This window comes from Stegostoma tigrinum, chromosome 29, assembly GCF_030684315.1.
Source record: "Stegostoma tigrinum isolate sSteTig4 chromosome 29, sSteTig4.hap1, whole genome shotgun sequence".
In the NCBI taxonomy this organism is placed as follows: domain Eukaryota; kingdom Metazoa; phylum Chordata; class Chondrichthyes; order Orectolobiformes; family Stegostomatidae; genus Stegostoma; species Stegostoma tigrinum.
Window position 1 is genome coordinate 21,198,056 of NC_081382.1, and position 24,806 is coordinate 21,222,861.

A 24,806-nucleotide genomic window follows, 5' to 3' on the forward strand; every position below is an offset into this window, starting at 1 on the left:
GCCACAAGTAGAACTAGTCACCAGGCTGGTCTTGCAGATAGAAGCAGTGTTAATAATAGGAAATGTGATGCTAATAGCTTTGCTTTAAAAACATCTGACAGCTTTTTTACTTTAGAATTAATTGTGTTGTGGTAAACATGAATAAAGGAATAATTTCCGGGAGAACCTGTTGATTAATTTTATTAATGATCTTAATATATTGTCTGAATGTTGCGACTCTGGAATGTTACAACTGGTGCCAGTTAGAGAACAGAATTAGCACTGGAATTTCTGATTCATCTCTTTCAGATATTTTGCAAATGTGGGATTATTTCCATGGGAATGGAGTTCGTATTCTCGGGCAAGGTGGCAATTGGCCAACTGTGTATGTGTGGATGGTGGCATTTGTTTCACACTGTCGTGACACAGTTGCTTCCTGACTGTCGTTCTTGCCACATCTCCTTTGCCTTGCCACCCCAATCCAGGATTGGGGCAACCAGTGAGGTGCCAGGTGAGGCACCAAGTTCTTTAGGAGTGTGCCTCTAGGTCAGTTAATTTCTAGGCACCTTCGTTTAGGATACAGGAGAAAGGATTTAATAAAATTCTGCTGTACTAAAGTGTCTATTGATTTTGGTGAGGCACACTTGTGCCGTTGCTACATTAATTAATGGTGGTAGTAAATACATCCATTCAAAAAGGTTGTCTAGATTGTGTCATACCCAGAAATTTGAGGGGGTAAAAAGGACAGAAAAATCTGGAAACAAAAAGGCAAATTTACTTTTAAAAAGACCATCAATATCTTGAGGTACAAACACTCTAGACAACAACATGACAAACTGGCATAGTGTTCAAATCTTTTCATGTTAAGAGTATCTGTTTAACATGTGGTGCAAAAGAAAGAAATGCAAAAGAAATGCCTATTTTATCATGTGACTATCACTTTTACAAGCAAGATATTTTAAAAGAATGCAGAAATTAAACAGTCTTTATCCACCATGTACTTTAGTTAATTCCACAAGGAAGAGAATATTTTACACTAAATACCATTAGCAAGCAGAGACAAAAAATGAATTTGCTGGAAAAGCTCATTAAGTCTGGCAACATCTGTGGAGAGAAATCGGAGTTAACGTTTTGGGTCGAGTGACCCATCCTCAGATCTCATGTCACTTGATTTTCAGTAGCTTCAGGTTTCTTACCCCATGACCACTTGCTTGCAGGGGCTGTCTGGCTATTGGTTTAGTATGATCACCATTCTCACCCTCTCAAGAACATTCTCTTTCACTTTAAATTAGAGGTGACATTTGAAACCTGAAGTGCCCCCTCATTCAATATTTGAAACAACGTAACCCGTAAGCTAGGTATTACAGATGCCAGTGCAGGTTGTTTAAATGTTTTGCAGGGATATATTTAGACAAGAAGTTTCTCAAACCCAATACTTTTTTTATGAGGGACTGAAATATCCACCTGAAAGCATTAATGACAGTGTAGTTTGATATATTTTTAAAAATTGGTCTTGATGTTTTGTGATGCAAAGCATTTTATTCTTTGAGGAAAGTTAGCTGAAAGAAGAATGAGTTTGCTAATATTTGCGAACTTTCTTCCTTTTCATTTCAGAATTCTTTGTTCTGTTTAACGAATAGAAAGCGTACGCCATATACATCAGTTAGTACTGCATATATGGTTCAATGCCCTCTTCGATTCCATTTTGGTCAGCCAGTTAAAATATTGCTCCTCTTTGATGCCATAAAGTGAAAGTATTATGTATGCTGAACTTCAGGTCATTTAAAACTTTATTTGGTGAGAGAACTTTGCATCCTGGAAGGGGATTCTCTGTTCCGTGCTTCAGCTCAGTTGCATATGGCATTTGATTGTCAGTTTTGCTTAATTTTTTTCTGTAATCTCTTTCATTTTGAGCAGGTTTGTCTCGTTTTGCATAATTCTCGTGGTTTCTGTTCATTTCCTCGTGTGCCCTTCTTTCTGATCTTATTTTCACCACCTCTTCATTCCCCTTGTCTTCTATTTCTTCTTGTTCTCAATCCCATTTCTTTCCTGACACATTCTTTTTAATCTCTTACTAACCTTTTAAGAAATATGAATGCAAAATTTTTGTCTTTTTCCTGCTGTATCACCTGAGTTGCTACTGTAGACTTCTATCATGTCATACAGTTGAACCATCACCATTATTTAAAAAAATTCCATATTCTTTATTTCTTTAATTTTGTGTGATCATTAGAGTTGCACTCTCTCTTACTTTGTGTTCTTGCCTCCATCAATTTCCCTACCAGTGTTCTTTATTACCCATAATCTCAATGTTCCATTTGTTTGTTTTATCACTCTCATTCATCCAACCGCGCTTGTACCTCCATCTTGTTTGTAGCATCGCTGAGATATTTTCTGATCCTGATATTCTGTCTAGTCTTAAGTCGGTCATCCATGTCCGAGTACATAAAGCTCTTCCCTCAATTTAACAAGGTTCTGAGTTCAACTCCCATTACAGGGCTTCAACAAAACAATCTATGCTTATATTTAGTTCATGACTGCAAAGTTGGTGGCACTCTGTTAGATAAAATTTTGAACCAAGGTCCTAATTTTCACCTTGGGGCTGGGGCAGGGTATATTTAACAGAGCAAGTAATTCCAAGAAATCAGTTTATCTGGTCAATGTCATGTTATTGTTTTGAGAGTTTGCTGTGTACAATTTTTGGTTCTTTGAGTTTTCTTCATTTCAGTAGTCACTATGTTTTTAAAATATTTCATCAACAATAAGCGCTCTTGTGAAAGGTACTAAGCCCGAATCTCCTTTTTTGAAAATTTAGCTAAACTTAAGGTTGGCACAAAAATAATGGTAAACATGGCCTGTTCATGGATAGCAAGGGAAATTAGAGTTAGTATTGGGTACAAGGAAGAGGCATACAAATTGGCCAAAAAAGCAGCGGACTTGATTGGGAGTAGTTTTAGATTTCAGCAGTTGTTAAGAGGATTAATTATGAGAGAAACATAGGGTGTAAGAGGAGTCTTGTGGGGATGATGCAAACCATTTGTAAAAGCTTATATAGGTACGTGAAGCGAAAATGATTCGTAATGATAAATGCAAATCCCTTGCAGTCAGAAGCAGGGAATGTTATAATGGAGAATAAAGATGCCAGACCAGTTAAATGCATATTTTGGTTTCCTCTTTACAAAAGAGGATGCAAAAATAATGTCCCATAAAAATGTCGTGGAACACAAATTTTGGTGAGGGTGGAGCTGAAGTAAACCAGCATCAGAATGGAAATGGCATTCGGGAAATTGGAGTTAAAGGCCGATAAATTCCTATGGCCTGATTAAACCTACATCCCAGAGTACAGGTGGCAGTTGCTGAGTGGTAATTGAGACCTCAGGAACAGAGGGGCAGAACTAGAATTGAAATTGAACTTTGGGGGTGCAAGTCAATGAGGTTGGCTGCGGACAACACAGTGGGGATTTGAAATTTCCCTGCTTAATCTGATGCCAGAGTCAGCTGAAAAGGTTGCCCTGATGATGGAGTCCATATCATTGCTTGTAAAAGCTATGTTAGTAATCTGGCTAGTTTTTATTATTTTATTTATCCCGTAACTGTGTCTGTCTTTTGTGTGAATGATGGCTGAAAACAAATGTTTTGGGTTTAAAGCCCAGACATTAAGCAGCTTACCTTGCTTCATTTTTGCCTTTGCTAAAGTTATTGGTTATTTAAGAAGTAGTTATGCCTTTTAAGATACAAAACCAGCGTCTGGAATTAATAAATTCACAAAACCTGAGATTGGTTACTCAAAGTCTGGTTTGGAGCCACTGGAGTAATTATTGGAGTCTTTTGGTTTAATTTTACTGTGTTGCAAATACAGATGTAGAAAAGCTGATTTAGTTCAGCTGTCTGCCTCCATATCATAACATCATTAAAAGCTAACGCTGCTGTGATAAATTAGTTCATAAGGACATAGATTGGCAGAGGTAGTCAGCAGACATGGAGAGGCAACATAAGGCAAGAAAAGGTGATCAGAACAAAGATAACATGGGGACTATAGAAGAAAAGGCTGTAGAGTATGCCGGTGGCAAATTGCACCGATGCAAAACTATTAAGAGGAAATTAATAAATACAATGTCTAGCACAGAAGGGAAAATCATTTGAAAAGCAAGAGGATGTGCGGATCTGGATGTTTTCTTGCCACAGCACCAGAAGAATTGAACACAACCAAAATTTGCATGATATGAGAATTTGCATGCTGTACATTCAGTTGTGTTTCAAAAAACTTGTACTGCTGACTTTACTTGATAACATTTTTGTTCTTGGCCTCAAGAACGTAGTTTAGCATTTTGATTGCCAACCATTTATGGTGCAGTTTTAAAAACGTTGAGGCAAATATTTGCCATTCATTCCTCTGTTTCTTTTACTTTGACTCTATTACTTGGTGTCTTAATGTGCCTTAAGCTTTCTGGAATTTTATGTTCTCAAATAATTAGTGTTGCACCATTGTTCCTGGTTACTGCTGAAAATTTTGGGAGCCTTAAGGAGTCTTACTGTTGCTCTGATTACACATTTCTTGTGATTCTTGCTGTGTTTGGGGTCCCAGTTAGTTTTCTGCTCCTGAAAGATTTTATCAAACTAGTGTAATATGAGAAGGTAATTAAAGAAGAAGCAGTTTTATGTATCAGTTGTAGTTATAGCAGTTTTTTTTTCCTTAGCTGTTTGGACAATAAATGCCAGAAAGATATCAAGGACAGTTGCAAGACACTCATCATGATAATCATAAGTTCCTTCACTTTTATGGATATTTTTTCACCACGAATTCCTTTGTTCACTTTTTGTAGTGATTTTTGCTGTTTTGAAATTGTTAGCTTGTAACCGCATTCCCCCCTCACTGTTGATATTAGTGTGTTTCAGCTTCATTTCATCCAGCTCCTCCATTTGTGCTCTGGGGGGATAAAAAAACCTTTGTTCCAATCAAGTCGTCTTCTGAATTTAATTTTAATTCCTTGTTCAACACCATTGCATACAAGTTAATATGTGTCTAAAATGGGGAAATTAATTGCTCCTATCAGTCACAATTCAAATATCATGATCAACTGATACATGTGAAAAATGACTTGAACCCACAAAGGATGTGTAGAAGAACTCTAGTGAAAGAAACTGGAAGAGACTCAATAGCTTGTTAAATATCTTCACACACTTTCTTAAAAAAAGAAAAGCCTTTGTTGTGAAATGTAGCCTGAATAAGAATTGGACCCTGAATCAACTGGATCAACAACTGGATCTTTCCCTCTCATTCCAAGTTCCTCCACAGTCCAGATTAGATATCCTGAACTTTGGTACCAGGCAGGGAAAAAAAGCCTTATGGATTCTTGATCCTGGCCACAGAGAACAGTATCTATTCCCAAATTTACTGTCCTGATTTATGCACATTTATTTTTCCCCTGCTCTTGAAAGGCTTTTTGTAACCTGGTTTTTCTTTCTTTATTCATTTATGGGCTGAGGACATCGCTGGCTGGGCCAGCATTTACTGCCTAGAGGACATTTCAGAGTCCACCACAATGCTGTTGGTCTGGAGTCACATGGAGGCCAAATCAGTAAGGATGGCAGCTTCCTTCCCTAAAGGATGTCAGTGAACCAGATGTCCTCCCCTCCCCAAAACATTCGACAATGGATTCACAGTAATCATTAGACTCTTAATTTCAAATGTTTATTAAATTCAAATTTCACCATCTGCTGTGGGGGAATTCGAACCCAAGTCCCCAGGACATTTGCCTCCCCAGGCTATGGTGCTATGGTCAGTTTGCTAATCCTTCCTTCAGTCCTTGTTCTCATCCACTTAAGGAGCGAGAATCTCAAACCTGTTCAACAAACTCAAGAGCTAATGCTTCTTCAGTACTATCTCCTGGATCCTTCTACTTGCCTCGTTCCTAGTCATAACCACCTGTTCACGACTTAATTTGAGATGGTTAATCTAAAGGGAACGGGGGTGACTGCCTTCTGAAATAGCATCGAGGTAACTCACCTGCTCTCTGATGTGCCATAACTTTCGAAGCTCAGACTTCAGCTCATCATTTCTGAGCCAGAGTTCCTTTATGCAACTAACACTTGCTACAAATGTGATTGCTTTGAACCATAGTGGGAGCTGGCAGCTCCCATATCATGCAAGTACAGCACATTGTCTGGCACTGCAGCTCTACTATATTTACTTTAGTCCTTAATTTCATTTTGAAAAATTTCCTACTGGTCTTTTAGTTTGTAATCTGTAAACACGTTACCAATTTACTTTTTAATCAGAAAGTAACCTATAATAAGCAAATTAGTAGCTATCCCTAAATAATGAACTCTGTTTTCCTGTGATGGCACTCTTTTTTTATGCTAGTTCCTTATCCCAAGCTTCAATTTATCCTACTTAAAAAGTCGTTACAAGCTAAGAGCAAAAAAAAGCAAGCAGATAGGATCTCTTCCCCTCTGCATCGATTTCCCATGTTGTCTTTGAATACCCGAACTGTATCCTCACTGCTGATCTGCTTTAACTGAATCATTGCAAACTTTAAAAACAGTCTATATGAACTACCTCAATCAATAGGCAGACCTGTTGGTTGTGAAATGTTGTTTAAAGAAGGAAGTGGTACACCATGTTATATACTGTAAAAATTCTATCAATGAGCAGCCTCACATGATCACGCTCCAAGTGTTTTAATGAAAGACAGCCCGAGGCCAGTTAAATTCAGTGGAGTTCTGCAGACATGATACTGATGCCCTTTTAATATGCTACTTTAGTGTACCTAGCAGGAATCAGCTGTGACAGTATTGACCTAGGAATAGACACTCTTCTCTGTGGCCGGGGTCAAGAGTCCATAAGGCTTTTTCCCCTGCCTGGTACCCGTATTCAGGATATCTAATCTGGGCTGCAGAGGTACTTGGAATGGAAGGGAAAGATCCAGTTGTTGTGGACCATGTAAGTACCAACTATGTAGTTAGAAATATGTTCTGCTGAGGAAATATTAGCAGCTCGGAGCTAAATTGTAAAGCAGAACCAAAAAGGTAATATTTTCTGGATGATTATCTGAACCATGAGCAAATTGACAGAGTCAACAGGATTAACAAGGTAAACATTTAGCTCTTGGATTGTTGTGGGAGAAATGGGTTGGAATTTATGGCATCTTGGCATCTGTACTATGGAAGTAGGGAGCTGTTCTGTTGGGACTGACTCCACTGGAATCATGCTGGGACCAGAATCCTGTTAGGATTTCATAACTAGGCTGTGAATAGGGCTTTGAACTAATCAGTGGGGAGGGTGGGTTCAGTCGCATGGAAAGTTATGGAAAAAATTAAAGGTAGGGAGGGCTCAGCAGAGGTTATTAAAGTTTGCAAAGCAAGTACTAGGACAGAGATATGGTAGAACTCAAGAATTTAACTTCACAGCAAATAAGGGGACATCTATGAGATAAAGGGCAGTCAACGCAGGACTGAGGTGTTTGTACTTTAAATGCACACTTTTTTATTCCTTATTCATTCGTGGAATGAAGGGCATTGCTGGCTAGCCAGCAATTATTGCTCACCCCTAATTGCCCAGAGAACTGTTAAGTCAGCCACATTGCTGGGGTCTTGAGTTATATGTAAGCTAGACCAAGTAAGGATGGCAGTGTCCTTCCCTAAAGGATATTAATGAACCAGATGGGTTTACACGACAATCGACAATGGATTCAGGGCCATTGTTGGATTCAAATTCCTCCATCCACTATGGCAGGATTAGAACTCCGGTCCTGAGAAATTATCTGGGTCTTTGAATTAACAGGTGAGTAATAATACTGCTAGGCTATTATATGTATACAAAACAAGGAAAATGTACTTGTAGCTCAGATTGAAATTCAAATTGATGGCGACAATAATCTTGGATATGGATGTCAGGGGATCAAGACTGAGTACTACATACCCAAGGGCATATGATCTATTCAAAGGACAGTCAGATGGGCAGAGAGCATGGGGTTGCCTTGTTAGTAAGAAACTAAATTAAGTCAATATTAAGATATGATACAGGGGCCGGCAGGCATAGAATTAAGAGTAGAGTTCTCCACAAAGGGGAGAAAAAGGTCCTGATGGGAGTTGTGTACTGGCCTATTAGTGAGAGTCAGGATGTGGGGAAGAAAATAAATCAGGAGACAGAAAATGCACGTAAGAAAGGTCCTATCGCAGTAATCATGGGGAACTTCAATAAGCATATGGAATAGGAAAATTAGGATGCTAGCCAATCTCAAGAAAGGGAATTCGTGGCATGTCTGCAAAATGGATTATTTTGGAGCTGCTTCTAGTAGACCCTAGTAGGGAAAGGCAATACTGGATTTGGTGATGTGTAATGTGGCATACTTGATTAGGGAGTTAAAGTTGAAGGTGCTCCTAGGGACTTGAAACAGGGAATTGAAATCAGATGGAACAGTATTGTAAATAAGGAAAGTAACTGCAGAAACATGAGGGAGGAGCTGGCCAGAATTGATTGGAAGGGGAGCCTAGCAAAGAAGATAGTGGAGCAGCAATGGCAAGAATTTCTGGGGGTAATTCAGGAGGCATAGCAGAAATTCATCCAAAGAAAGGGGAAAAAAAAAACATATTGAAAGGAGAACAAGGCAAGCATGCTGACAAGGGAAGTTGGGGACAGCATTTACGCAAAGGAACGAACATACAATGTGGTGAAGATTAGTGGGAGGCCTTTCAATAACCAGAAGATAGTAACTAAAAAGGCAATAAGTGGAGGAGAAGATAAATTGAGGGTAATCTAACAACTAATATAAAAGAAGATGCAAGAATATTTTTAGATATCTAAAAGTGAAGAGAGACCAGAGTGGGCATTGGACTGTTGGAAAATGAGACTGGAGAAGTACTAATGGAGAAACAAAGAAGTGGCAAAGTAACCGAATAGTTACTTTGAAACTTTGAGAGCCAGGGGTCAGAGTGCATCACGAAGGAGAAGGTGTTGGGGAAGCTGAAAGGCCTGAAAGTGGAAATATCATCCAGACCAGTTGGAGTATACCTCAGAGTTCTGAAGGAGATAACTGTGGAGATTATAGAGGCATTGGTGATGATCTTTCGGGAATTTTTCCACTGAAGTCAGATTGTTCCAAAGTACTGGCAAATGGCTAATCTAACATGCCTGTTTAAGAAGGGATGGAAGCAAAAGACAGGAAATTACAGGCTAGTTAGCCTCTCCTCCGTTGATAAGATTGTGGAGTCCATTATTAAGAATGAGATTGTAGGGCGCTCGAAAGTGCATGGTAAACTGGGCTGAGTTTCAGGCATGATAGAATGGCAGAGCAGAAGCGGTGAACCAAATGGCCAAATTCTGCTGCAGTATCTTATGGTCTTTTCTTTAAGCAGATTAAATGCTACTTTTATTCTAAATTATTGACAAAGGTGCCTTGGAAATAGTCCTTAAAATGCTTAGCAATGTGTTTCTGTAAACCTGTAGAGCGTGCAGTTCAATAGTCAACTGGCTTGCAGCAGTCTTGAATTTTAGTCTGTTATTTCCATTCAGAGTTGGCTTAGATTTTGTTTTATACAGATCTATTAACTTTGTTCCTATAGCATTTGATTTACAGTGAGCAGTGTTGCGGAAACATTGTGCTTTGTAAGACAGAAATTAGTTTCTTTAAATCTGGTCTTCTTGAATGAATAGTACAGTCAGTTGGAATGCAGACTGCAGCCCAGATTGTAAATATTAAAGCAGATAGTTTTTGTTGAGAAGGATGTCACATAAACTGCAATATATACTCCCGGAAGAATGTAAGTTATGGTATTTACAAATTAGTTTTTTGTTGTTTGTTTAAAAAGTTTGTATTTTGTATTTTTATTTACAACTACTAAAGGTCTTGGAGTATACCAGCAGGAAACAGTCCTTTCGGTCAAACCAGTTCATGCCGACCGTAATCCCAAACTCGAGTAGTCTTGCTTGGCCCGTATTCCTCCAAACATTTCTTATTCGTCTACTTATCCAAATGTCTTTAAACATTGTAACTGTACCCACATCCACCTCATCCACCACTTCTGCTGGACGTTCATTCCACAGGCAAACCACTGTGTGTAAAAATGTTGCCCCTCCATGTATTTTTAAAATCTTTCTCCTGTCACCTTTAAAAGTATGTCTTGAAACCCCCCATCCTGTGGAAAGGATCTGTCTACTCCTCATGATTTTACAAACTTGTATTAGGTAACCCCTCAACCTCCCACACCCAGTGGGGAAAATCCCACCATACCCAGCCTTTCCTTTATAACTGAAACCCACCAGTCCTGGCTATGCCCAGGTAAACCATTTCTGAATACTATCCTTACTATATCAGGGTGACCAGAACTAGACACAGTGCTCCAGAAGAAGCTTCTCCAACATCCTGTACAGCCTCACCATCCAACACAAGAAAAACTAAGTGGAATCAAAAGGAGACTGGTTGAGACCCAAGGGATAAAGAAATCAGGAGATCAAGGGTGGATATTGAGAATAATTTAGAAAGGCAAGAATCTAAATCATTAGGAACCCTATCACAGTGAAAATAATTTTGAGGCTGATATCAGTTATGGGGGGAGAAAAAGCTTGGAGCAGACCCAGACATCTTGAAGTTTTGGAATGGTTAGAATTCAGACAAATAGATGTGAGATTTAGAAGGTTAATGAGATTCATACAAAGATTGTTAAACAAGGGAGAAGACTTGCCTTTAACTATGTCGCAATTATCTATTTGCAAATGTGAAAAGCTAAGCAACACTTTGAGATTTGTGTAGCTGTATTTTCTGCTTTTGTTTGCATTTTCTTGCAATTGAACAAAATTATTGTCAGTTTTGTTTGTTCAGCAGTTGGGTGGACATCTCTGTTTCAGTTTCTACCATAACATTAATTATTATGTGAAGAGCATTCTTTTTGTCTGAGTTTTTGTGTAAGTCCTTACTGTCAAAGGCTGAGTTAAAAAGTGGGGTACTTAATAACTATAACTGCTAGAATGTGTTTGACTTGTGCGGTCCAATAAAATATAATCCAATACTTAAGAAATTGTTAACTTGCCTGGAGCTAAAATGTAGATGGGTTCTGTAATCTGGCTTCTGAACTCCCCCTCTGATCCTTCTGCATCTTTGTGTACCTAACAGAAATAAATTGATTCCATGTTAACAACGTATAGAACTGGATGAACACAGCAGGCCAAGCAGCATCAGAGGAGTAGGAACACTGACGTTTCGGGCCTAGACCCTTCTTCACAGTGTTCATCCAGCTCTACTTCTTGTTATCTCAGATTCTCCAGCATCTGCAGTTCCTGCTATCTCTAAATTGAATCTGTTACAAGATCTGTTCTTGTTGCATGGTGAAATTGGGTATTTCAGTGAAGTCTGGTAAAACTGCCATAATTTTGTAGAGCAGTAATTAATTTATATGATTTTTACCTATTTTACATTTTACTTGTCAGGATGACTGATACCTATATTGTCAATTGCACCAGAAAAATCTATAAAACTAGGTGCTGGATGTGAAATTGACTAAGGACCGCTGTTTTTTGATCTGAAGGTTAAACGCATGATTCTGTGCACCTGTCATAATCTACCTTGTTTAGTGATTTGGAACATTGAGTTGGACGTTTATTGTGCTGTACAACACTACTTATTATCATTTTATAATTACTTCGGTTACGTCATGTCAGGAAATACCTTTGGTGCATTCAAGCCCAAAAATGCTTCAGAATTTAATATGTAGAATGCATGAACATGAATGAAAATACTTTCAGATTTGAGTACTGAGGTCAAATATGTGACTCAACAATGTAAGTAAACTTCATATTTTCAAAGTCTTTTCTAAATTTCTCATTGGATGCTTGTATAGAGGAAATGATTTTTGATCCTGGATTAAAGCAGAAAGTGTGGAGAACTCTGGTGTCTCACCGCTCGTGGAGAGAGACTAACTCTTCAGAGTTGAAATAGAGCTCTGATGAAGAGTCGTAACAAATTTGAAATATTAACTCTGTTTCACTCTCCATCAATGCTGCCAGACCCGTTGAGTTTCTTCAGCACTTCCAGTTTTCACTTCTGATTTCCAACATCTGCAGTATTTTTGCTTTTATTCCAACCCAGGATGTTGATTGCATTATGTGTAATTTATCACCCGTTCCTGATTTGTAGGCATGCTTTTAGACATTAAGCAGGGCGGTTGCCTTTCCTGTGATACTATCACCCAACAGTTAAGGTGCTTTGGTGTAGCTCCCTGGAAGTTTACGCGAATAAAATTGGCACAGACTATCAGTCATCATTTCTATGTAGGTTATGCATTTTCTATGTTTAAACCTCAAGCTGTGGTCAAACATGAATTTGAGTTCTCAGATTTTTATGGATCCTTAATTATAAAACTCTGATCCTAAATTTTAAATTGTATTATGAAAAAAAATCTATTTTGATAAATTTCATGAAATTGAAAGGGTAATCCAGAATCCTGGCAGATTATCACATTGTAGCTGATGTGCAGTGAAGGAACATGAACTTGCATTGAGGCAGTTTCAATGAACCTGCTGCTCAGTTTTCTGTTGTGTTTAGTATATGCAGCTAAAGCTAATGGTGATTGATTGTTGTCTTTGAAAATTGTTATTGAGGCTGATGCTTTGAATTTTTTAACTTTGTACGGAGTGATATGTTAGACCTTGCATTTTAATCGCTTATAATGTGAAAAGTTGTTTTCCAAAGCATCCACAGTAGTTTGGAAATTTGTTTTCGGATTGATATTAAGAAAATATTGAGTGCTAATTGGATAAATAAAGACAGATAAGTAATTTCAACATTATTTTACCACCAGTATCTAAAATATCAGCACTAGCCACACTTTTTTTATATTTTATTTTTCTCAGACTATTGTAGGTTATTTTAAACTTTTTTGATTTTGTGCCCATCACTGCATTGGGTGAGCAGCTTGAGCCCCTAGATCTTGATGCTACTTTTAATTAGTGGCATCATTCTACCTCATTTAGATTAGTTTTTTTTCTGAAAAGGGCAACAGTAAGCCTCACCTGGTGTAGTTCAGGAGCCCTGTTTGGGCATTACAGGCTCGGCAACATTTGTTGCAGAAGCCAGTGAGTTGCAAAGGTACATAATTCTGTTAGCCTTTGTTTTCTCTGGGATCTTTTCTTGACCAACTAAACATTTTCATATACATTTACATACTCATATGCTCCAAGCAGTGACCCTTCAGAGGTCACAGTCATCAGTGATATTTCCATAGTTTTTACTGCTAATGTCTATCATCTTCAAATATCGCAGGTGTCCTTGTAGCAGGAGTATGGATGCTCAGGAAGCTGTGACCCAATGGCATATGCCACCTTCGCTCATATAGTTGTACCCAAAGACGAAGGCATATATACCCATCATTCATCTGATGAATGTGACCAAGCCAGTGCAGATGTTAGTGGCTTAACAATGAGTACCTGCCACTGGAATTAGTTGAATTAGTGACTTTGTCCTGCTAATGTATGGCATGGATGTGCCTATTATAAAAAAGGCGAATACTGTTCGGTCCCCAGCAGCACTCCCCCAGCTGATGTTATTAGGCTGTAGGCTTGATCTACTGAATTATTGCTGTAATTCTTCCGTGTGTGTGTGTGTGTCTCTGTCTGCCTCCTCTCTCTCTCTCTCTCTCTCTCTCTCTCTCTCTCTCTCTCTCTCTCTCTCTCTCTCTCTCTCTCTCTCTCTCTCTCTCTCTCTCTCTCTCTTCCCTCTCTTCCCTCTCCCTCGCACACGCTCTCTTTCTTGTTTCTTCTCCCTCCACCTGGGTGTGTGATATTGGTGATTATGTGGCCTGGAAATTTTATGATATCACCAGTATTATGTTGTCAATGCTGATAGATGGTGATATGCTAACATTCCAGCCTCTGACATTTGTCTCCCTGATGCTGATGTCAAACCAAACTATTACAGGTATGAAAAGCTAGTTGCAGCTTTTTCTCATTGTGGACCATTAGAGTGCAGCATGTTACAGTACAGTCTGAGAATTTGACACTCATTTGCCTTGGGTCTTGTGTGAGCAATGCTGACAGCTATCCATCAGTTTTGGTATGTAAGTAGACACCATGTGTAGATACCCTGAAATCATATGGCAGCAGCAAAGAGAAGAATGTACCATAGAATTTAATTGACACAATGCAATGCTATTTAACCCCAGTGATTTTCTTGTAGGGTCCTGATGTTCCGTATTATTGTTAATTTGTAGTCATTATGTTGCCAAAGAATGGAGATGACACTGGAGAACTTGCACCAGGTAGACAGTTTTCTTCAGTATCTTAAATTGACTGCTTCTGCTCACATGATCAAACTCATTGGAGAAATTGAAGGAGACTACTATATATGGTATTTATTGTCCATGGCATTCCTCTTGGCAGCTGCCAGAATCATATTAATTCGAGTGCTTCCAGTTTTAAACTGACTGGGATTCGGGGTGCATATGTTCAGCCAAGATCTGGAATTGAACCAGGACAACACTGACTCATTTTTTTCCCACAATTCTGAGCAGTAAGCTTCCTTGGAGGTTGTTGTAATTACTGCAGTTAGCCTTCCAAGATCGTGATCTTAGCATCAAATGCATTTCAAGACACTACGTAATCACTCAAACAGAAACAGAAAAGTTTATGCAGACGCTGTAGGCATGCCACGTGCAGCATCAGCACCCGGAACTTTACATGTGACAAGGGAAGAAATCATGTGACACCAGGTATTAGTCCAACAGGTTTATTTGAGAACATAAGCTTTGGGAGCCTTATTACTCCTTCAGCATTATGACAAAGGAATCAGGGTAGTTTTAAATTCCTCTACTCTAGATTAATGTTCATATTTGCTGTGACAGACAGGCTTGTCATGGTGTTTAGAGCTTCATAGATAACTTGCCATAGTGTTTCACCCATTTCTCCAACTGTTGTATTTGGCGATTGCCTCTGTTTTCATGGATCTGTTGTGTTTTTGATCCCCTCACACATGCACCTGGCTTCCCCTGTCTCAAAGAACATCTGGATGTTCTGGCAGAGTTATAACCGGCCATAATGCCCTAACACCTGTCATTTGCAGGATTTCTTTTATTTTTAAAGGAATTTGTTTCAGAAACAAATGTTTCTCTTTGCTTTTTATGCAAATTGAGGGAGTTCTCTCTTAACTCTGAGCAAGATTGAGAGACTGTTTAATATATGCTAGATGTGCATAGTTTCTGTTTGGTAATTGCATGTTAAGCTTCTCACTGCTAGTTAGTGGGGGAAAAAGGAGACCAGAATCAATCATTACTCCATTTCAGATTTATTCACAACGTGAAACATTACGAATCTACTGCACTCAACTTTACACACTTGCGACATCTTCAGAATAATGTTATATGATTTATGTACCAGGACACACACATTTCTCTTTGGCACTGACCTCTGTGTTCCTTCTCCAGTCACATAATTTACTGCTGTTTTATCCTTTCCCCAAAACACAAACTTTCCATAACCCGCATTGTACTGTTTTATTTGCAATGCCGAAAGTTTGCTCATTATCGTCCCCTGTCTGTAGCCCATTGTAGATGCCCTGCCTCCACTTGACATCTTATTGGATGACTATGCTGGTGTACTAGCTCCAATCCTATCAGCCCTTGATCCAAACTGGAATTCTAGTTTGTAAGCTGTTCATGACCTCACACTGATCCCTAAAGAATTCTGACAGTTGAAGCTTTCCAAACTGAAAGTAAGTAACTATCTTTACTATGCATTTCCTGTTTGCTACACAGCAAGCCCTGGTTAGCTGCTGAAAAAGGTTGCACGGCCTCTCCTGGGATGTATAGCTGGTTATCGGGGTGTTTCTGAGCTCAGAAACACCACCATTAAGTTTATTTGTTGTCACATCTTCAGGTAGAGGTTGTACTGTCAATGATTCTGATCCTTGAGCATTTTAAAAAAACAAGCACAGAATATAGACTGACATTTGAGTAGAATGTTGCATGGTCAAAAACGCTATTTTTCAGATGCAGCTATATATCTAGTCTGCCCTCTCAATCAGGTGCTCAGTTTTCCATGGACACATTTTTGAGGAGGAGGGGAGATTTCCTAGACCCTCTCTGATGTGTTCATCCAGCCTCACATTTTATTATCTTGGATTCTCCAGCATCTGCAGTTCCCATTATCGCTGAGATTTCCTATCAGCCTGGTTAACATTTGTCACTTTAACAATGCCACAAATACAGATAATCTTTATGATTTATTTAATTTTTGCCTGTGGGTGCTGTGTGGAAAAATTGCCACAATTGGCACACGATAAAATAAAAATGTCTTTGATGAGTGACCTTACAGACGTTTGCAAAGTCATAAGGGGCACAGATGTGTAAACAATCAAGGCCTTTTACCTGGGGTGGGGGGAGTCCAAAACAAGAGGGCATAGCTTTAAGGAGAGAGGGGAACAATTTAAAAGAGACTTGAGAGGCAATATTTTTATGCAGAGGTTAGTATGTTTATGGAATGAGCTGCCAGAGGAAGTAGTGGAGGCTGGTAGAACATTTAAAAGGCATTGGGGTGAGTATATGTTTGGAAAGGCTTTAGAGAGGTATGGACCAAATGCTGGCAAATGGGCATCGATTTATTTTTGATATCTGGGCGGCGTGGACGAGTTAGACCAAAGAGACGTACAGCATGGAAACAGACCCTATGTCTCACTACTGATGTCCCTAATTATTTCATAAGTTCTTTTTGGCCCGTTTGGCTGTGTTATGAGTCACTTCCATCAGCCATTATTTACTTAGATGGGACTTGAGCCCATTTCTTCTGGGCCAGATATAGGCACATTACTGCTGCACCATGTGATCCTCCATTTGTACTGAGGTGTTTTAAAACATTCCTTATTTTAAAAAAAGTTGGAAACTGCTCCTAAGGGGCCCTACAACAAAAAAGAAACATTCAAAGGAAACTTAGTACTTGTAAGACATTGTTTTGGGTGGTGATGATGATGCATTTCATCCCCTGTAATGCCCACTGGTCATGGAAGACCAGTTTCCTTGAAGACAGCATACAGTATCCGAAAGTGTCCTTTCGGGTCTTCCATGATCAGTGCACACTACGTTGGATGTCACTCGTCAGAGTCAGCATGGGAGCTTTTAATTGTTTAGAAAGTACGGTTGCAACTTAGAAATAAGATGGAAAGCAGTTATTTTCAAGAGAATATTGAAGATTTCCTCTCAACATAATTCCAGAAAATAGGAAGCCCTTGGATCCATTAGAAAACCAGGTGTGCTCCAGGGTTCGCGGCATGAGGATATACCGATCCACAGAATTAGAATTGCTAAATTAGAGGGGTACAACCTGTACTTCATTTGAAGTACTTAGGTTGTATTGTCAATGATCAGAAGTGTGTGGCAGTCCTGTTGCTAACCAGAAAGCATTCTGTTTCCATGAGATCAAGAAGATAATCAATTTCAAATATTCCAATGACCTGGATAACACTTTGAAGTAGTTTTCAGTACTCACAAAAATAACCAGAGTTGATAAATTTTGGATCAGCACTCTTAAAAGGAATATCTTAAATTGACTGCAATGTATTACATGGTATAGACCTTAGACTACCTGTGGACAATGTCTTAGAGCACTTTGTCGAAGATAATTGTCGATGTTTATTTTAAGTAGCATCCAGAGTAAAACGGAATTGTTTACCTAGCATAAGATTATTCTATAAGCAGCAATTGTGACTTTAAATTACTAGTTGGATGTTGTGAAGATCTGTATGAGACAGCCCTCTCTTGGAAGCAGGTATGATATATCTTGTTTATCATTCATTATTGGGGTTAAAAATCTGTTCAGTAGCTTTAGCTGATGTACATGGTTGCGATGCCACTAGGAATGTATTTCTTGGCAAAGGTGTGTCATTTTCTTTATTCATTTAAAACATATGTGTATTATGTGTATGCTGCTTAGGCCTCAAAAGTGGTGGTGATCCATTTTCATGAACTATTGAAGTGGCGTAACTGCTCGTAGTAATCAGAAGGAAAAGCTGTTTTCATTAGAGAGAAGAATGTTGAGAGGTGACCTAATTGAAACATAAAATAATCAGAGGGTTAGATAGGGTGGTTAGGGAGAGCCTTTTTCCTAGAATGGTGACGGTGAGCACGAGGGGGCATAGCTTTAAATTGAGGGCTGAAAGATATAGGACAGATGTCAGAGGTAGTTTCTTTACTCAGAGAGTAGTAAGGGAATGGAATGCTTTGCCTGCAACGGTAGTAGATTCGCCAACTTTAGGTACATTTAAGTCATGATTGGACAAGCATATGGACGTGCATGTAATAGTGTAGGTTAGATGGGCTTCAGGTCGGCGCAACATCGAGGGTCGAAGGGCCTGTACTGTGCTATTATGTTCTATGAAATCCCAGCATTTTGAAACAGTGACAGTGGAGAAACAGTGATATGGTTCTAGGTCAGAATGTTGCGTGCCTTGGAGGGAAACTTGCAGGTTATAGTGTCCATCTAAATCTATTGCCCTAGCTCTTCTAGGTGTTGGAAATCACAAGCTTTGGGAGGTGCTGTCAAAGCAGCCTTGGTGAGTTGCCATCAAACATCTTGAACGTGGTACACAAACGCTGCGGACGTGTTGATGAAGGGAGTGAATATGTAAGGTGTTGGATGTGGACTACAGGTTGAATGATCTCTGATCTGTTCTAAATTGATTGAATATTGTCCAGATTTTGTGTGAAAAGTTGAAGCCTGGGATTCCATTCTTTGGTCATTTACCAGGTTGCAGTTGGTATTTGCAGTCAACCAGAAGGTGCAGCAAAAGAATTTGGGAGTTGTCATTAATTAAAGATAATGGATGTGGTCTGTGGGGGTTTTGAAATTTCAGATAGGTGCTTGGGCTATATTTAATGAAGTCTTGAGTCAGTGCAAGTGCTTTGTTAGCTTTCAGCTAACCTCTTGGAAGTTGTTTCTCTGCAGTCATTCAGGAGGTTCAGTGCATATTGACATAGAAAGCTTTGTTGATTTCACAATTCTATAAATGATCCTTGTGACTGTTTGGAGGTGGATATTTACCACAATTATGTAGTGCTCTGTGAAGGATCAACCGTCTGTTAACCCAAGTTTTTCTTAAACTCGTAAACCTAGAAAATTGATGGTGGCAAAACCCAGACTTCCAGGCTCCTGGCCTAAGCAATAAGTGATGTATGAGAAGTGAAGTAGTTTCATGAGCTTTCACCAGCTTTTGTTGAGCATTGCCCAATAGAGATACAACTCATTTATATTAAAAACTGAAAGAACTGCAGATTTTGTAAATGAGGAACGAAAACAGAAGTTGCTGAAAGGCTCAGCAGATCTGGCAGCACCTGTGAAGAAAAATCAGGAGTTAACATTTTGGTTCCATTCTGAGGAAGGGTCACCAAACTCAAAATATTAACTCCTGATTTTAGTGCACAGATGCTGCTAGATCTGCTGAGCTTTTCCAGCAACTTGTGCTTTTGTTCCACAATTCATTTAAAGTTGGATTTTGACTAATTTTACAAGAAAAATCAAAATTAAATTTGAATTAGAAGGCACTGTTAATAGTGTGCTTCTATGTTTTGCTCTTTCAAGATGCACAAATGTTTGTCCAAAGTTTACATGCTTGTATGTTAATATTAAGGATATAGTTATGAAAGATTTACTACCAAGACAATTTCATTGCTATTAGACATCAATAGCTTTACAATCCAACATTAGTTTCTAGTCCCTATATCACTAGTTTCATAACTGTAGGAAGGAAACTAGTGTTCGTGGATATGATGGTGTGGACGTTTACTATTTCTGATGAGAAACTTGGTCCTTTTTAATATGTTGACGTCGTCAAAATAATGGCCTGTCAAATGTACGTAATAAACTCAGTGTAAAACTTGTTAATGTATCCCCCAACATTGCTTTATCATTTTTCCTTCATGGGTCTGCGGTGATTAGATGTGAACTTTTGATTTGAAAATGTTAGAATAGTTACTTGTGAGTCACATGAAAAACTTGCCTCGAGCAGGCAACTCGCTGATGAGTGTTCTATTGTTCTAAACTGCCCTCTGCTGTAAGGCAGTTTTTCTTCACGCAGTTCAACATGTTTGCATTTGTGCATTAACTGAATAAAATGCATGTGAAATGGGTTACTCGCTGCACTTTAGAGCCTGTGAAAATTTGCCTGTAATCACACTAGTTGAGTTTTATTCTTCTCTGATCTATTAAGACTTGGAGAAAACAACATTGTGTCTGTTTGGATTCAAATAGGTTCTTTCTTTAAAACATTTAGATTTGTTTATAAAGGTGAGACTGATAATCAGGACATTAAAATTAGGGTACTTTGCGTCTTAAATCAGAGGTACATCGTGCACCTCCATATTAGAAGACCATGGTGTCAAACTGCTCACCTAACACTCCAGTAAAATACTGAGAGAGTGCTGTGAGAAGTAGTGTCTTTTGAGATATCCACTTGACACTCCATTTAGTCTCTCAGATGATATGAAACATTCCATGGCACTTGAGCAGAAGAGTTCTCCTGATGGCCTGGCTAACGTTTATCCTTGAATTTAATTATATGGTCCTTTGTCAAATGACTATTGCAGTGTGTAAATTAGCTGCAGCAATGACTGCTGATGCCTTGAAATATCCTGAGAAAAGACATTTCCAGCTCCACAATAGCGTATGAACATCTCATAACAGATTGATTAGAAAATATCTGTAAAAACAAACAAACTCCTTTTCCTTATCTATGCTGTCTTTATGAAGACCTAGATATAATCAAACAGGAAAGTTGTTTCAGATTTTTGAAGGAGTGGCACGTACAAATAAATGTTGAAAATAAATGTAGGCCTTTTGTTTTTGGGACCTTTTTAGTTACTTCAAGCTGTTTCAAAGCATTTTCTATACAATAATGTTCCTTTTTAAGCAGTAGTCATCCTTATCTTCCTTCTATTATAACAATCAATTTGCACCCAAACAGCTGCCACAAATAGTAATTGCAAGGTCACTCGCTTTAAAAATATTGATTGAGCTATAATTCGGACAAAGAGTAAATATAAGCATCCCTGCTGTTCTCAAAAATGATGCTTAGGATCCTGTACATCTACCCAAAAGGGTAGAGATCTTTTATATTAATGCCCTAACCATTAGAAGGTATCTCCCATAAGGCAGGAGTAGAATAAAATTCTGTCTGCATTTCGTACTGCAGCCCCTAAAGTAGAATATTATGTACTTTGATAGAATTCTAATCGCATTTTGGCAGGTATGATGGAAAGTATACCGAAATGATTTTGAAAAGACATTAATGGTAACTAGTAACTATCACTGCAATCTGTATACCAGATATCCGGCAATAATATTGCTAAAGGAAATGCACTGTTTCGCTCAACATGAAGATGAAAAACAACCTAAGCGTTATAGCTTTCCAACCAGACCAAAACAAACACTTCGAACAATTCTTAAAAGCATTACTGTAGTTACCTATTCTTCTCACTAAAACATAAAATTAGTCAGAAAGGTAAATGTAGACATTAATATATATTTTTCCCCTAACAGAAATTGAACAGTGCAAAGGATTGTTGCAGTGACTCCTCCGCCTGATTCTGCCCAAAATTTTAAGAAGTACTGGATAAAGGCCAACACAATGAGTTCCCTTCATGCAGCAATAAAGACTGAAAGTAGAGATGATGAGAGTGAAGTGCATGCTGAGTTGTGGCAAGATGAACCTAAAGATCACAAGATCAACAGTAACGTCCGTGAGGTAGCGGAGATCTGTGTTGTGATTGGTGAGGATGGGGCTCAACGGTGTTCTGAACAGGATCAACCCATTAATCAATCCAGTGGTAAATATTAACATTTCAAGTCTACCTGTATATTTCTTATTTTAAACTAAAATATATTTATTTTATTCACTTCCAAAACACTAATTGGATCAAATTGCCTTTTTATATAGTAGGCTTTACGAAATTCCATGCTAAACCTACTTCCTGTTATAATCTTATAATTGAAGACCCATTGCAGCAGTTTCAATGAAAAACTCAATGCAAATAGTTGATAATAGGAAAATCCAAAATAAGTACTTTGCAATCAATAATTTAACTAATCACTTAATTTCAAATTTTACAATGACATTAGTACATGAGTAGGGAAAACAGGTATGAGATGGTGCAAATGAGGGTGCATACATGAGGATCAATGGTCGGCACAACATCGTGGGCTGATGGGCCTGTTCTGTGCTGTACTGTTCTATGTTCTATAACTGGTGCAGGCATATCTGGCCAATTGACCTTCTTTTGTGCTGATTCTGTGATTAAACCGCCATTTATTCTTTGCCTTTTAATACCTTTAATTAAATGTTTTATTTGGAGCTGTCAGCTTCTTGCCAAATAGATATGGTCTGAAGTTTTTTTTCTCTCCCAAGCAAGCTGGTTGTGTGACTGGAAGAATCCCTCGAACTCTGGTCAAATGTATTGTGAAAAATTCTCGGGCATCAGTAGCATCTAAGTTGAATTATATGTATAATGGAATGCATCTCTTTTAGCCTCTTACAAGTCTATTAAATTGTTTGCCAAATCTGAGGAAGAAATTTTGGAATATAGATTTCAAGAGCTGTATGACTCTCTGCATTATATACTTATTGAACATAATTTAAAGTAAGACCCATAGTTCAGCAGGTATATCTCCATAAGCTGGAGCAGGTTTTCATTTGAATTTTAAGGGATGAAAGATGGCTGTGTGACAGAGGGAGTGAATTAGATAGAGAGGCAGTGAGGAAGTCTTTTTTTTGAAAACAATTAAATCAGTTGAACTTTGAAAATGGGAGTTAAAGAACATTATGTATGTTGGTGACCCTGATGTTACAGTATAAGTTACCTCGGTATTGGAGTATGATATTTTTGCCAGCTGACGTAAAGAATACAATAATATCCGCAGCATTAAATAGAAGAGTTAGTTAGTACAGGTTTTATTATGCGCAGTATGGCTATCACTGACCACAGTTGGTGGATATATTTATTAGTTTGTTTGGAAGCCTGTTGGACAGAAAGGTTCTACACATTCTTTCCATTATTTTTGTTTCAAACAATGTCATTCTCAAGGTACTTTAATCAACTCATTGTAAGTGTTTTTAATTTTTACATAATGAGAACAGTTAAACATCAAAGCATCAGTTATTTTTCATACATTAAAAAGTGCATTTTTTATAGTATTTGTACTATACTGTTTCTCTTCCTACAACAAAGAAGAGAAGATGGAGTTTTTTTTCCAAAAACCTCTATTTAGAGAGGTGATGCAGTGGTTTGGCTTGCAGAGTGACTGACATGATCAGGGAATTTGAAAAATTGTGTTAGCTGAGGTCAGATTGAAGTTTTACCTCTTCTTTTGCTTCATCCAAAGCATATTCCACCAGGCAATGTAACTCTCATTTATTTTTAATCAGCCTGCTCAAATATGTTATGGCAGGCATGCGTTGAGCCTCAAAATTCTAGACCAAAGGTTGGGATATGAACATTGAGCAAGAGTCCTAAATTATCAACAAGGATGGGATTTGCTCCAGTGCCTGCAGGGCATAACGGATTAACCTCTTTGTCATTTCAGATTTAGCTCCCAAGTGGAGATCTAAGAAGAGCCTGTGTACACATCAGTCTCTGATCTCTACATTTGCTTGGTCCAGGGCCTCCCTCTGTTATGCACAGTAAGTCAACTGACTGGCTTGCACCCTCTGCATAACAAAAGAGTTGTTGCTTTTAGAAAAGTTAATTTGCCTTTTTGTCACCATATAACAGTGCCTGCCCCACATGCACCTTTGAAATATGGGTGTTTGGTACAAGGCATAATGCCAGCTTCTGGGGCACTGCAGCATTTTATTGTCTGTCCTGAAATATCTTAAATGGACGGATGATACCAATAAGAACTAAAGTTGGACAGGACCAAGCATCAGCATTGATCTCCTCTCTGATTCGCTCAGTTACAGCAATCAGGACGTGCTGTGACCAATGGTAACTGCAGATGACATTGAGCTACATAGTGAGTGTGATGAGAACATGACTGAGTATCCGGAGAACTGCAGATTGAACACTGGAAGATAAGGCTATAAAGATCACTAGACCAAAGACCCAATTTATGGATTGCAGTTTTGAACATAAGGAAGAGGATCATGGTGAAAATGTAAAGAATATGTGTGAAGACCTGGATAAAATGTAAAAGTACCTGGGAAAATTGATGCAGAAGATGGAGGAATATAAATTATGCAATGGATGAACTGCAGTTAAAGTAATTGGAAGAAATACAATGGAGTATAATGTAGTAGAAGTATGTATTTACAAGATAGCTGTGAAACCAACCATTTTATTTAGTGTTTAAATTGGAGAAAAATCAAAACTAGAGGAGTAACAGCTGGATACTGGCGATGCAGATGCTGAGATAGTTGTGTGGAGTGACAATAAATGACCAGATTTGGAACAAAAACAAGTGTTCTGAGGAAAGGTCATCAGACCCGAAATGTTAACTCTGATTTTCTCTTCTCAGGTGCTGCCAGACCTGCTGAGGATTTCCAGCAGCTTCTGTTTTTGTTCCTGATTTACAGCATCTGCAGTTCTTTCGGTTTTTATGATTGGATCAGGAATCAGTAAGTCAGGTGAAAATAGTAAATGCAATAAAGAAAGTAGCTGACAAGCGATTGAAATTTTATAGACATAAATTGCAAAGAGAGACAGAGAGAGAGAGAACATACAAGACCATAAGACCTAGGAGAGGAAGTAAGGCCATTCGGCCCAACAAGTCCACTCCGCCGTTTAAATCATGCCTGATGGGCATTTCAACTCCACTTCCCTGCACTCTCCCCGTAGCCCTTGATGCCCTAGATGTGTGGAGA

General features: G+C 38.5%; 1 protein-coding gene across 9 annotated transcripts in view; it reads left to right on the forward strand.

Moving 5' to 3' along the window:
• The window catches only part of znf618 (zinc finger protein 618), a 228,833-nt gene that overhangs the window by 29,104 nt on the left and 174,923 nt on the right, over positions 1–24,806 (forward strand). For 7 of the 9 annotated variants that reach the window (XR_009442777.1, XR_009442776.1, XM_059638340.1 and 4 more), the window contains exon 2: positions 21,491–21,777. The exons of the other annotated variants lie outside the window; for them this stretch is intronic. Coding sequence is in view for 5 of the 7 variants with exons in the window: in XM_059638340.1 (XP_059494323.1) it covers positions 21,579–21,777 (199 nt within the window). In the remaining 2 variants the exon portion in view is untranslated. The remainder of the gene's footprint in view (positions 1–21,490; positions 21,778–24,806) is intronic. 9 annotated transcript variants of the gene reach the window in all.